At 46.7% G+C, this 13,899-nt stretch overlaps 1 protein-coding gene across 2 annotated transcripts in view; it reads right to left on the bottom strand.

The window, feature by feature from the left end:
• LOC116938805 (Krueppel-like factor 6) overlaps window positions 1-13,899 on the bottom strand; it is a 66,020-nt gene that overhangs the window by 42,128 nt on the left and 9,993 nt on the right. For both annotated transcript variants that reach the window (XM_032946478.2, XM_076055146.1), the window contains exon 2: window positions 3,142-3,856. In XM_032946478.2, coding sequence (XP_032802369.2) covers window positions 3,142-3,856 — 715 coding nt within the window. The remainder of the gene's footprint in view (window positions 1-3,141; window positions 3,857-13,899) is intronic.

Genomic DNA, 13,899 nt, shown 5'->3' with positions numbered 1-13,899 from the left:
GATTGCAGGTGAGCACCATTGGTGATGTTCATACCACTGCACTGAGTCCTCATTTAAGGGGATGCCCACGACTGGTTCACACACAAGATGCTACTGATGGTAGCAAATGTGGCTGGCAATTGCGCACAGGTCACCTGGTTCATCGTGCTATTACACTCTGTCACTGCTCCCCAATTAACTGCACTTACCAGTGATGTTTTACTGAGCCTCCCCTAGGTCGACTCAGCCTCAAACGAGTACCTGGCACAGTGTGCAGACGTCAGCACTGGGGAGACAAAGGCGGTCCGGCGCGTTGCTGGTCACCAAGCCCCTCGTGCGGCGTGTTGGCCTTCTTCATAGGTGCCCGCTAATGGCACTTGCTCCAAACGTATGTTAAGGCTATGAGGGGCATCTTTGGCTTGTGTGTGTGTAAAGTATGGCCTGGCTCGAGTCCCAGCCAGAATTGTTCTAGGCCTGCATTAGGTCAACTCAGCCTTAAATGTTTACCTGATTAAGTGTATTAGGGTTGTTAAAATGGTCACCGTTTGAAAAACTCTGATATGAACTGCCACTAGTTTACCGCACATGCAGAGGTATGTAGCAGTACACATAACGTGTTTACCTTTTTAACCGAGAATGCTGGGAGCTGTCCCCGGCGGTGTGTTGGCTGAGCAGCAGTCCATCTCCCGGCGCAGCATTTGAAACAATGTGGCCAAGTTTCTCAAATCTCTTACATAGGGGGGCACGGGGTAAATCCCACCGTGTGAGCCCCCCGACGCCTTCAAAACTACCCCCCCCCCAAGCGCGGGGCCTGGGACGATCTCCCCGATTCGCCGTGGTACCCTAGAGATGTCTCTGCCTCTAATCCCAGCTCACAGCAGCGGTAATGTGTAAAGTGCAGCTCCGCCTAACTCTTCCAAGATGATTCGCGTGGCCCAGCGGTCGCTCGTTCGCCCGCTTCTTGCAGAGGTTCGTGGTTCGAATTACAGCGTCCGCCCTGGTCAATACTGCGGTGCGCGCATTAACCCCCCAAAATCTAAATACGTTGCTGTCTGCCTGGCTGTGGATGGTAAAGATCCATCGACGTCATTCGCAAGAGTAGGCGCTTGTGTGTCGCCGTTGTGTGCCGACGTCATGGGCCAAATTTGCCAAATAAAAAAAAATCGCTCGCAAATTACCCAATGGGAATCTGCAAAAACTTACCAGGACCCTCTTCGAAACGAGTCACGAGGCTACGAGAGGCTTTCTTGGGTAAGCAAGCGTAATAACAAGGTTTTGTTCGCCGTGTTAGAGTAAACCAAAACACCCACTGGAGCTCCCTCGAGGAGCAGAAGGGCCCCTTCAGCCACTCCAAGTTCCGCACGTACACGTGGGCCAGACGGCAGGCAGCAACCATTCCACATGCACCAATAACAACGAGGCAATGCATTTGAAGCTCCCCATCTGACATTTATATGCAGGGCCCTCACGGCATTCATCCGCCCAAGTGTTGTGCGCGACAGGGCAGCAGTGCGGGCTCCCAGTTCCGTGCAGGTGTAACCACCGGGGTCTCAGGGGGGTGGCATCCCCCCCCCACCATCACCCCCAGCCCCCCCCCCCCCCGCTCGGGTTTGCTCGAGCAGCACAAATGACTCGCCATATATTTATGCTAATACGCGTCTAACAAGGACATTTGGGAGTTATGTGCTGGTGGACATCAGCATTTCACACACTCAAGGTTAAGGTTAGTGTGTTGCAATGGCTGTTTTGCTTGTAGCTGTCAAATTAAGTTCCCTGCGACGGGGGGGGGGGGGGCACAGCAGAGTGATCACGTGTAGGGAATGTTGCGGGGGTGTTAATGGGCACTGGGGAATCTTAGGGGATGCAATCCTTTCCGTTGAAGCAAACCTGTCCCTGCCGGGGTCGATTAACACCGCCGCATCTTTGGTGCCATAGGGCCTTATCTACGCCGGGTTGCAGAGCACAGATTCGCATTTAAACCAAGTGCATCAAAGAACACACGCAGGTGGCAGTGCGGCAGCAATCCATTGTTGTCCTGTGCTTGTCAGCTCACGCGTGCATCTATGCTCCCTGCCTTGCCACATAAGGTCCACTGAGCTATATAGCTATTTTTCAGAAGTGACCTGGCTATCACAAATCGATTGCTCAACGAAGTGGCTTATCACGTGGAACTTTATAGCAGCAAAATACTCTAAAGCCTAAACGCGTGTTTAGAAATGTGGAGGGAAAAACCAGAGGACCCGGAGAATAATCCACGCGACCTTCTGTATTCCAGGCGAGGTAGTTCACATCTCACTGCCACGACCCACACATGTGGGTGGGCTGCCATCTGAAAGTGTACTGCTGAACGTGTCGATCAGTAGCAATAATGAGGTCCAATTTTGGTGTCTCTTGAATACAACTTAGCCAATGTTAAGGTAATGCACGAAGGGGGTGCATGCACATGCATATTAAATGCGCTACTTTGTTAAGTGCAAAGGATAACGTGTCCTTTCAGTCGCTGGGTAAAAACAACTACCGGAGTGCCCCATCGTGACTCAGGCCAAGATGGCCCTTCCTCCTCATGCATGCCTGTTGCAAATGCGATGTCCAAATGCAGAGATTTCACATCATTAATGCCGGGAATGGTGTACGGAGTTCGCAAAGCATTAAGCCCACTGGCCGACGCGTAGATTCATATATTTTTCCAGCTTCGCACTATTAAATTGATAGATTTGTTTTAAGTAACATACCTGTCAACCCCTTATCAGTGCCCTACCTTATTACAGACCAATACAGACCTTATTGGTCACCCCGTGCCCTCATAAATCTCAACGTTCATCCTGCAAAGTTCCATCACAAGGGAGAAACACACAAACAAAACCAAATGCATACGGCAGCACGCCGTATGGACCTGAAAACTCAATTTCCCTCTTGAAGAATGCGGCGTAAACCGTGCGGTTTGACACGGTTACGCTAGTCGTTAAAATACCACGGCTCGACATCCAACTCCGCAGAGGACGCCGAGCATTTGTCTCGGGGGCCAGACCCTGGGCACAAGGGAGCACCGGAGAGCGCGGCCGCCCACGCTGACGGTGAGGACGCAACGCGCACGCGGGCGGCACGCGCCGCCTTTGCGACTCGCCCGCGCGGCGCGCGGGGCCGCTCGCTCGGACCCCCTACCTGTGTGCGTGCGCAGGTGCGCCTTGAGGTGCGAGCTCTTCGTGTAAATCTTGCGGCACCCGCTGAACAGACAGCGGTGAATCCTCTTCTTGCTGTCCTGCATCGCATCGCCGCTCCCGTCGCCCACGAACTTGCGCAGCCTCCGAGGCGCCCAGCCCTCTTTGACGCCCCTCTCGGCCGGCACGAGCGGCGGCGACTCCCGCCGCTGCTGCTGCTGCTGCTTCCCGGTCGCGCACGGCGAGACGGTCGGCGTGGGGAGGCCGCAGCGCTCCAGCTTGGGGGACGACGGGGGCGTGATGAGGCTGGTTGACGCGTTCACCTCCGCCGTCGGGGCCTCCGTGTTCTGGCCCTTGCCCGGCAGAGCGAGGACGGTGATCGGCATTGGGAACTCCGGATCGTCGCTCACGCTGCAGTCCGACACGTCGGCCAAACGATCCCAAAGCGCGCCGTCGGCAGCCGTGTCCATTGCGTCCGCCGGTCCCGGCGAGTCGCTCTCAAATCCTGCCGGGCTCGGCGAGGTGACGTCATGGGCCTCTGTCCTTTTCTCCTCTTCAGCGGCTGGTCCAGGCGTGGCTTGCACGGGCTCCCTGGACGCGCACGGGCGCTCGCGCGGCGTCTCAGCTTCCGGCTGCCTTTCGGGGACCTCCGCGTTCGGCTCGGATGTGCGGCAGCTGCTCGGCTCACTCTGCAGATACCTCTCCATCTCCAGGCATATCTGAGGGCACAAACCCCGTGCAGCACGTCGTCAGGGTGAATGCAGCGCTCCAGCTGCAAGCGGTGCGCGGACACTTTTCGACGTGGACCACGGTTTAACATTTGTTTGCGCGTGTGTGTGTGTGTGGTTTTTTTTTAAGGCACCTGAAGAACTATAGTATTACGGTATAAGTTATTCAACTGTTCAAGGCATCGTTGCATCATGTTTGCAATTATAATTTTTAAACACGTTGCATTTAATTGTCCCGCCTTTCACATTTATTACGGATTCTTAACAAAACACCGCACAAGCGGCTTAACGGATCGTCTCTCTGTACCCGGTGACTGGCCAACCACCACTTTGTTTTTAAAGAGCAAGGCCCATTGCGCCAGTGGTTTCCCTCAACCCTGAGGCGACAGCAAGCTCGTGAGTGACCTGATCACGTATGGAGAACCAATAACACGGGGGGGGGGGGGGGAGGCTGGAAAGCCTCCTTATGTGGTGCCCAGTAACCATTATTTTTCTCACTTTTCAATGAAACCCAGTTGTACGTATGCATGGTGATCTTCTGTTCGGGTCACACGTAGCCAACCGTGCTAATCGGAGGTGCCATTTAGTGGCAGGTTGCTGAATTGAAATCACTCTTCTCACAATTCCAAGTTGCAACGTAAAACCGCATCAACATTTTTTAAGTTACCTTTTTTTCTCTAAAAATAAATTGGTGTGATTATCTTTGAATATCAGTGTGCGGTAAAGAGGTTAACATATTTGCACCCGACCATTTAAATTGGTACCGTTGGCAAGTTTGTTATTTTGTGCGAAGGCTCTGCCAACATTATAATTATCATAATGTACATCACAGATGTTTGTATGCAGGGCTCTCATAGTTATTACACATATTTCAGTCAAGTTTTATAACCAATGATTTGACGTGAACACTAATTAATTGGATCCAGATCAGCAGAGTGTTTTAATACAATTGGGCTGGCCTTGAGAGTCAAACTTTTTGCAATTATTGTCAATTACAGTGCAGAGCCACAACGTAGAGTATACGCCATATGAGCTGCAGCACTCTAGAACGTGTTATTCAGACGTAACAATCCAAGCAATTATGAAATAAATACTGCAGTTTTGTTTCCCTTCTACGTGACTTTACCGAAAGAACCAAGAATATGAATATAACATATGTATGGTAACGTAAAACAAATGTTTACATGCTCGAGTGAACGAGTAAGCATGTAACTACGAATGCATACATATAATTTACCGAAACAATTTGTATTTCATCAGGTAAAACCCACCGAGCTATTGATTCTTTTTTCCGAAGCGACCTGGCCACAAATGATAGCTCAACGAAGTGTCTTATCATGTGGACATTTATAGCAGCCAAATAATCGAAACGCATGTTTTCTAAATGTGGAGGGAAATAGTGGAGGACCTGGATAAATCAACGCTGTCACTGCACAGTCACTATATACATAACAGAAACTTAGATATATTAATGTGTGAATTCGTGCGTATTGCTTGTCTGATGACTGCCCAGCGACGAGCACTTTTGTTCGGGACGAATAGAAAGGCTGAGCGAGGGGACTGGTCTCGCACACAGGGCTGACAACGCTGATACCGGTAACACAATTGGAAACGAATTCCACGTGAGGACCGCATTCAAAACGAAATCTTAATGACGGTTCGTGGCGCATTAGTCTCACGGCAAGAGGTTCATGTAGAATGCATTGGGTGGACTGCCATCCGACGATGAGGCTCATCATGCCGCACTCTCACATGAAGTATCCTGTCCGGCCATAGGGGCAATAAAGTGAGAAAGTACGATGAAATATATTTCGTGAACGATTGCACAGTATTTCCAGATTAAATTGCTTATATGCAATAAAGTGTATAGTTTTCATCTCAGTATGCTCAGTTTAAACCTGAAAACACCCCCTGAAATGCTATTAGCATTTCAAATATGCAATAAATACTACATCTGGCACAATTCATTGCCTTCTCTGAAGTTATGTATCACACTAAACATTCATAGGCATAGTATCTCATGGTGGCTTGTTACCTAACGCCTCAACTACTTTTATCTGTGATGAAAAAAAACTGCTTCATATATTATTCAGGTATTCCGATAAATGCTCAGCCACGGTGTTTGTGGTCGCAGCGAGGTTTAGCGAAGAGAGAGAGAGACAGAGAGACAGAGTTACAATTGCTTTAAAATATTGATGGTAAAAGTAATCACACCTTAAAGACGCTAAAGCTCGCTTTCATTAGTGTTCACATTATTTTACATCAGGAAACTGATCACGGGATAATTTAGATCAGGAAAGCAATCACGCAGCACGTGCGCCGTACCATCTTGTACGGCGGTTGATCAATGCCGAGATCAAAACAGATAGTGTCCCGCTCCTTCCCACCGAATAGAAAACTTCTTTGGAGAACTTGTGAGGCTAATTGAAGAGTACAAGGTAGACAAATGTAATTCTGCTTTAAACGAATGCTGTATTGGATTGTAGACTCCACACCCGTGGGGACTTGCTTATCGGGTTTGTTATCTTTGAAGACACAGCTGCGTCACTGCGGTGACTTTTATATCACACCGTGGTGAAATGTTAACTACCTCGCCTGATTTGCAGGAGGTCGTGGGTTCGATCCCCACCTTGACACCTGCATTTTTGGAGTTTGCGGTGTCTTTCTTCTCGTGATCGCATGGATTTTTCTCCCGGTCTTCCGGTTTTTCCCTCCACATTTAGAATCAACATCACGCGTTTAGAGTATTTGGCCGCTATACATTTCCAAATGACAAGCCACTTCGTTGAGCTATCATTTGTGGCCAGGTCGCTTTTGTAACAAAAATATCTAAATAGCTCGGTGGGCCTTACCTGGTAAACAAAAAAAAGAGTTTAGTTTGCAATAGTTTTAGTTTTATTATTCTGACGATGTTCGTTCAGGGCCAGTGGGTCGTGAAGCTCCATTTGAGGCTTCACGAGAAGCGGAGCGCATTTGGACAGTGGAGTCTTTCGAGCAGAGCGGCTCCTTTCTGCTCGACCTGTTTCTACACCTCAGCCAATGAGCGATCGGGAACGTAAAGCAAAACGTGCATGGTACTTTATTGGGGGCCTACGCGATCGGTTCAGTATGGGTCAAATTTTTACTTCAAGAATAATAATCCTAAAACTGTCAGATTGGCTCTCTTGATCTGACTTGCACAGCAAGTGAATGTATATTTGAACGTTGAACTTCTTTTGCATCGTACGTACGTAGCCAACCGCGCTAACTGGAGGTCCGTAAATGTGTATATGTACAACCACGTCAGTAAGCATGCAACGTGGGCATGTGGGTTGCAACCATTGGACGAACGTTGGACCAACATTGATTGGTCCCACGTACCATGTTTATCGGTCGTTTATTATGCCACTGCTGGATGAAGGCCCTCCCCATACCTTGCGGGTCATTGCTGTAATAGGCATGTCATACGATCTATAAACAGCTCGCTTTCTTATTGGCTGATCACACCATGTCCAATTGTCTTCATTTTAACTCTTAAGAGTATCAATACTATGAATACAGCAAGTGTCTCTCGACTGCTAGATGAAGGCGTCTGCACACCATTGCGATCTCACCCGGTTCTGTGATGCCACAATCCACCTAGATCCGGCACATTAACGAATCTCTTCACTCCGTCTTCATGGCTGCGAGCCATCAAACAAACAACGGTCGCTGCGTCGCGCGCTTTCAGATGCACTTCTGCGGCCATCTTGAACACTCTTTCTTCCGATATTAGGGAGCCACTGGAGCTATGCACTTTCAAAATCTAGATCGCAAACTCATTTCTTTATAACTGCTTTTTTGTGTTTAGTTTTTTTTTTTGTCCTTTCCCCGCACCTCCGATTAGCACGGTCGGCTATGTACGTTGCCAAAGGCATTCAACATACATCAACATGCACACTACTAAACACTATACTATATACTACACTACTATACACTACAAACTATACACTACATTCTACACTCCATCACTGTACTAAATTGAGAACTAATTTCTTTAGAACTGCGTGTTCTGTTTATTTTGTAGTCCTTCCCCCGCACCTCCGATAAGCACGGTTCAGCTACATACGGTGCCAAAGAAGTTCATTGTACATACATCATACATACATCATACATACATCATACATACATCATACATACATCATACATACATCATACATACATCCGTCGTATATTGCCAAGGTAACATTAACACCAATATCTCTCAACGAAGAGATGCTGTAGCCAATTGGCTATGTAATCTTCCATTGACTAATTTGGAATGAGTATGGTATTATGAAACAAAAGTTGATTTGGGCTGCAGAAAATTATTTTTCTTTTGACCTCTGTCAATTCACTGCTGTCAGTCACAGAGGTTGTTTCACCATTTCCCACAGACTTAACGCGTAGCTTTTTTGAAGCCAATATTATGGTTCATAATTGATGTTTAAGTCAGGCAATGTAATAATGATCATTATTCGGCCTAACCATAGTATATATTGATAAATGTTACGGTCATATTTCACTACACTGGAGCAGTACAGGTTGGTGAAGAGGAGGGGGTGCCCAGAACTAGTTCAGATATCACAACTGATGTTTCCATGGCCAGGGATCGAACCCAGGATCCAAGTTCAGAGCATAAAGCGTAAACCACTGCACCACCACTCAACTCCCTACGATTATATCGTCTAAACATACTTTATAATTCACCATTTCGCCAATTGTATACGTACAAAATATAATTCTTAATTTCATATTATAGCAACGTACATGTAACACATTTCCCCCTTTTCCTTGAACAATTTGCCAAATGCTTGAAGCCGTGATATGCGACTGTCAAGTTAAATGCCCGTCTCTGCCGAAGCTCAGTCTGCCCCAGTGAGTTCACTCTCTTCCCAGGTCACTCTCGCATAGCGAAGCCCTCCCGGTGGTGATATATTTACGGCAGGTTACCTGGAACAGGATAAACAATGCATCATCCCCTTGGCAGATGCTGGCATCATTTTATGGTTTCTGAAAATGTCAAGAGCTTGTGCACTTGGCAACGTTCGCCGATCGTAGTCATTGCATAACACTCGACATCCGACCAAGATTTAGCTTTTATCTTTCTGCAATGCTACACCATACGTATATAAATATGTTGTGTTTGTAAGCTGGCAATCTGAGTGTTTGTCCATTTGAAAAAGTAGACCGCTGTGTTATGAGCAAAATCTCAGATTTAAAAAAATGTCCACAGGTATTTAACAACAACAATAAAAAATAACAACTTCTCTTTAATGAGTTCCCCTATCTAATAATGCAAAATATGATATTGTTATGGGCGCACAATGGCTAAATAATTAACGATCTAATACAGACGTTTTAAAAATCATACAAATAAAGAATACAGGTTGGAATGAACGAAAACGAACATAAGGGACTTAAAAATAGGTCTCATAACGATAACATTTGTTTCAAATTAAAACAATATTTTTCAGAGCATAGTGTTTGAAATGTCCATGTAAGCATATGGCTTCAATATCAGAACATCATTGCCTTGTTCAACTGTTTCCTTTAGTGTTGTGTAGGCGTGTGACAGAATGCAAATACTATCATATCTGGACACACTCTTGAATCTGAGTGAACTTAACGGAGTGAAGCCTGCACATCATGCCTAAATAAAATCTGACACCATTGTAGAATCAAGTAACACAAATTCAAAGTTCATTATAGTTGAGTAAATATTTGAATGCAGTGGAGTGAGCATTTTGAGACTTAGCTGTGACAGTGCTTCCACGTTGAATTGATTTTATTTTTTTCCTCCGGATGCCTTGATTCCAGTGCTCTCACAAAGCCCGCTGATGGGCCCGATCCCTGCTTGGCAATCTATTGGCCCTTGCATGTAAATCCAGGGAAGGGTTTTGCCCGAGGGAACGATTCTGCAGGGTGTTGCTCTTATTCCGGGACACCCGTGGACAACGTGAGTGAAGGTCGCTTCGCGTTGGCGAAGGTCGCGGCCGAAAGGCGCCACTGCCAGACTGGTGCATCATTCGTGTGCGCATTGCAACTCAAGTGCGCATTAAAGCACGCCGCGTATTACGGAACAGTAATTATCGGTTGAACGTGAACACAAAAATTGCTGGTTTATCGCGGTAGACGCGTTCCTGAAAAGGGCTGCATTAAGCGAAAATGCGCTAAGTGAGAAATCACTGCATATAGTTTATAAATAGATTAAAAACGATGCAAATTTTAATCACATTTGCACCGCAAAATCAGCCTATAGTCATTCCATTGTGAAATGAGAGTACGCCGTTGCGCAATGTATCATTCCGCGTACCGTATCACACCGCTCAGCCGCACAGCTCAAGAAAGTAGTTCTTCATCGACCGCTCAGCAACCGCGCTATAACGGGCTTATTCTGCATTGTGCGTAAAGTGTTCCCTCATAGAAGAACCGCGTTATAGCGAAAACTCGAAGTGTGAGCACGCTTAAAGTGAGAACTTACTGTATAGCTAATTAAAGTTCAACGCAATTTCCAAAATGGTATTGCACCCATCACTCATCCTTCCGTGTTGTACAATGTTGTGCCCTGCAGGTATGTGTGTATGTATGTTGAACTTCTTTCGCACCGTACGTAGCCAAACGTGCTCATTGGAGGTGCGGGGGTGGGGAAGGGCAACAAGCTAAGTACAAAAAGCAGTTCTAAATAAAAAAAAAATCTTCCAATTTCGATGATATAGTGCATAGCTCCAGAGGCTTCCTAATAGCTCCAGTGGCTTCCTGGATGGCGTTGCCACGGTAAATTGGCATTTACTGTGAATTCACACCTTGCGTTTGAATGCATTTTGCCGTCCACTTGCCATCCTGGCCACCTCGTAGCACTCCAGCTGAGTGTTCCTCGTGCACACGTTCATGGCCCGCACGCCGTGCGTGCATTCCCAAGCGTGGGTCATCGCATCCTCCATTCATAAAGTAATAGAGCGGCAGTGTTATTGATGAGGTGCATTTATTTAGCAGGTACCTCTGCATGCTTAGGTCTTTTGGACTGAACAAATATAACATCGCTTTACAGTGCCATATCCTGATCATTATGTTCGGCAATTGACCACGATGCTTCATTGGTAAGACGTGAAAACATGTAAGCGTTAAAAAATAAGAGCACCTCGTGCAACGAAGTATATTATCCCGCATTCTATATCTACACGTAAAAATAATCGCTCCATTTTAGGCATTTCCAACAACAAAATAAAACGTATCTATTGACCCATCGGCCACCCAGATTAATGTTAGTCAGGCAGCAGCCTTCGTTTAAACACGCATCGTCTGCACAGTGTTCACGCCTCCCGGGGGCCCGTTAGCAGCCGGGCACGTTGGATACCGATGGTTTAGCTCATGTTGTTGGTAAGTATCCACTCGATACGCCATTGGGCCGTCGGCATTAAACAAACGACGTTGGAGGGAAATACGGGGAGCTCAGAGCGACAACGCAACGGGGTAACGGAATTAAAAAGAGAACATCGAGAATCGCGGGGGACGGTGACGATGAGTCTACATAGGTGGTCGCCGATATTTATTCTTGTTATTGCGACAAAAGCGCGAGACCCGTACGGAGCGAGACCGGTACGGAGCGAGCGCGGTACGGAGTGAGACCGGTACAGAGCGAGACCGGTACGGAGCGAGATCAGTACGGAGCGAGATCAGTACGGAGCGAGCACGGTACGGAGCGAGACCGGTATGGAGCGAGACTGGTACGGAGCGAGATCGGTACGGAGCGAGACCGGTACGGAGCGAGACCCGTACGGAGCGGGATCGGTATGGATCGAGACCGGTACGGAGCGGGACCGGTATGGATCGAGACCCGTACGGAGCGAAACCGGTACAGAGCGAGACCGGTATCCATTAGGCAAGGGTCAAGAAAATCCGTGAAAGTTCCCGATCGGCGCGTCGGGACCATACTTAGAAGGGGTAGAGTTGGGCCAACCTTAATAATAATAATACTATGGCTAGATGGACACTGTGGTTTAAGCATTTGATTCCATCAAATGGTTACGAGCTCAAATCCCAGCCAAGAGTTGATTGAGCCTATAGTCTCTCCCGGGGATGATAAACTAAGTACCGATTTGTGAGAAATCCATGCTGGAGAATGTGGTCCCTACCGTGAGAACGAGTCCTTTCCATCACTGGCTAAGGGCGGCCAAGAGATGAGAGCTAGTTTGTGTATTGAGACGATTTTACGTTTCACTTGATTATATAAGCCGGACAATGTTTTCATCATCGATGCTAATGCCTTTTTCAACACCAATGCTTAGGAGTTCCAGCACCGAAGTACACTCTGCGTGAAACGATAACATTGAAAACGAAATCGCGTCAATGGCTTTAAGAGGCGACATTTGGGGTTGAGGAGACATCCACTCGATGCTTGTAAATGTTCCACTGAAATGCTACAAGTGGCGGTGCCAATGGTAGGCTTCAGATCAAAGACTTCAAGAGGGAGATCTTTGACGCTGAGAGTGGCAATTTTGGGCAATTTGACCCACGTGGAACTTCAGCCGCAGAGTATGATTAGAGACCGCGCATGTTTACAATGATAGAAGAAAATCATTGATTCAAGGGCCTTCGTGAGAAAAACGGGGAGTGGGGTGGGGGTGGAGCGGGGAACTGTGCATACAGCAGTAGCAGTGTGTGAGAAAATAAGGAAGCTCAAAGATAAAGGGCGCGGAGAAGACAGGGAACGCATTATGGGAGGAAAGTTGAAAGAGTTAAGAGCTTAATTTTCAAGACAGCCGGATCGCTCAGAGCAGCAAAGCGGGTAACATTACTGTGGTTGATGAAAGGTCGAGCAACAACAAATATTAACAACAAGAACAACAACAAAACGGGCAATAGAAAGAATGCGTTTTGAAAAAAAGTGATATCTCAAGGTCTGTATATGCACGAAGAAGAGTTTGAAATACTGGGGTTAGACACTGGATGCTAAGCGAGGTTACGTGCGGACTGTGGAGCAAAAGAACCGATGGGGATTTTTTGAGACGAGATAGACAAGACTGGGCAAAGGCTACAGGCGAACAGCGAAGGAAACGTTTCACAAGCAGTTGTCCTTTCTAAATCGCAATTGAAATATAAATAGCCTGCGGATTTGTAAAAAATGAATATTTCTGACTTTTTTTTCAATTTTTATTTGTTCCTGTCAATTTTAATTGGAGTCATAAATTACATCTATGTTACTTCACTACCGGATGAAGGCTTCCTCTACTAGGCTGTTTGACCATACTTCATCATGCTGGTCAGTGCGGCTTGATGAAGATTGGGGGGCAGGGGGGGGGGACTGGTGTAGATATAATCATGCGCCACTGATGTTAGCCGTAGCCGCTAAATAAAACTCAGGACACATCGCTTACTAATGTTGCCCAGAATACAGTGGTTGATAGCAAGGTGCACAACCAAACTAATAATGATCGTATGTACGTTGAACTTCTTTCGCACCGTATGTAGCCAACCGTGCTAATCACAAATATTACAGTTATTATTGTCTACAATTATATCGAGCAAGTCCAAGACTTTAAAACATCTCTTTTCCTAAACAAAAAAGAGAGAAAAGACACTTCTAAATCGAACTGATAAAGGCTTGAAAGATCCAGCCATGACAGTGTGTACGAACGAACGAGGTCTATTGGTTCGGATGTTATTTGCACGGTTGAAAAGAAAGTGTGGAAAAATGTGATGTCTCTCTCACTACCAGAAGGCATTTAATAGAGCGAGACGCTGCGCCTGCTACCGGGTACAATCGATGCCCCTGCGTTTAACGCCTGCACTGCTGCTACCTTGCTCATTAGCGTTATTAAATAGGGCCGTTATTTTTCAATTTGCTCATTGTAATTAGCATTTTTATTTGAGCAGCTAATCGGTGGTAATAATGCAATGTGACACCACCCAACTTATTGTACACGACATAAACACACATGGTGCTTATGTTTGATTTTTTATTGACCTTCATAAAATGATGGGGCAGATCCCCAAAGCTACAGGCCAGATGCAAACTTAAATACAACATCTAACTC

This window comes from Petromyzon marinus, chromosome 4, assembly GCF_048934315.1.
Source record: "Petromyzon marinus isolate PM22_M1 ecotype Great Lakes invasive population chromosome 4, UKy_Petmar_22M1.pri1.0, whole genome shotgun sequence".
Classification (NCBI taxonomy): Eukaryota; Metazoa; Chordata; class Hyperoartia; order Petromyzontiformes; family Petromyzontidae; genus Petromyzon; species Petromyzon marinus.
The sequence above is the reverse complement of the archived record's forward strand: the minus strand, read 5'-3'. Positions and strand labels throughout refer to the sequence as shown.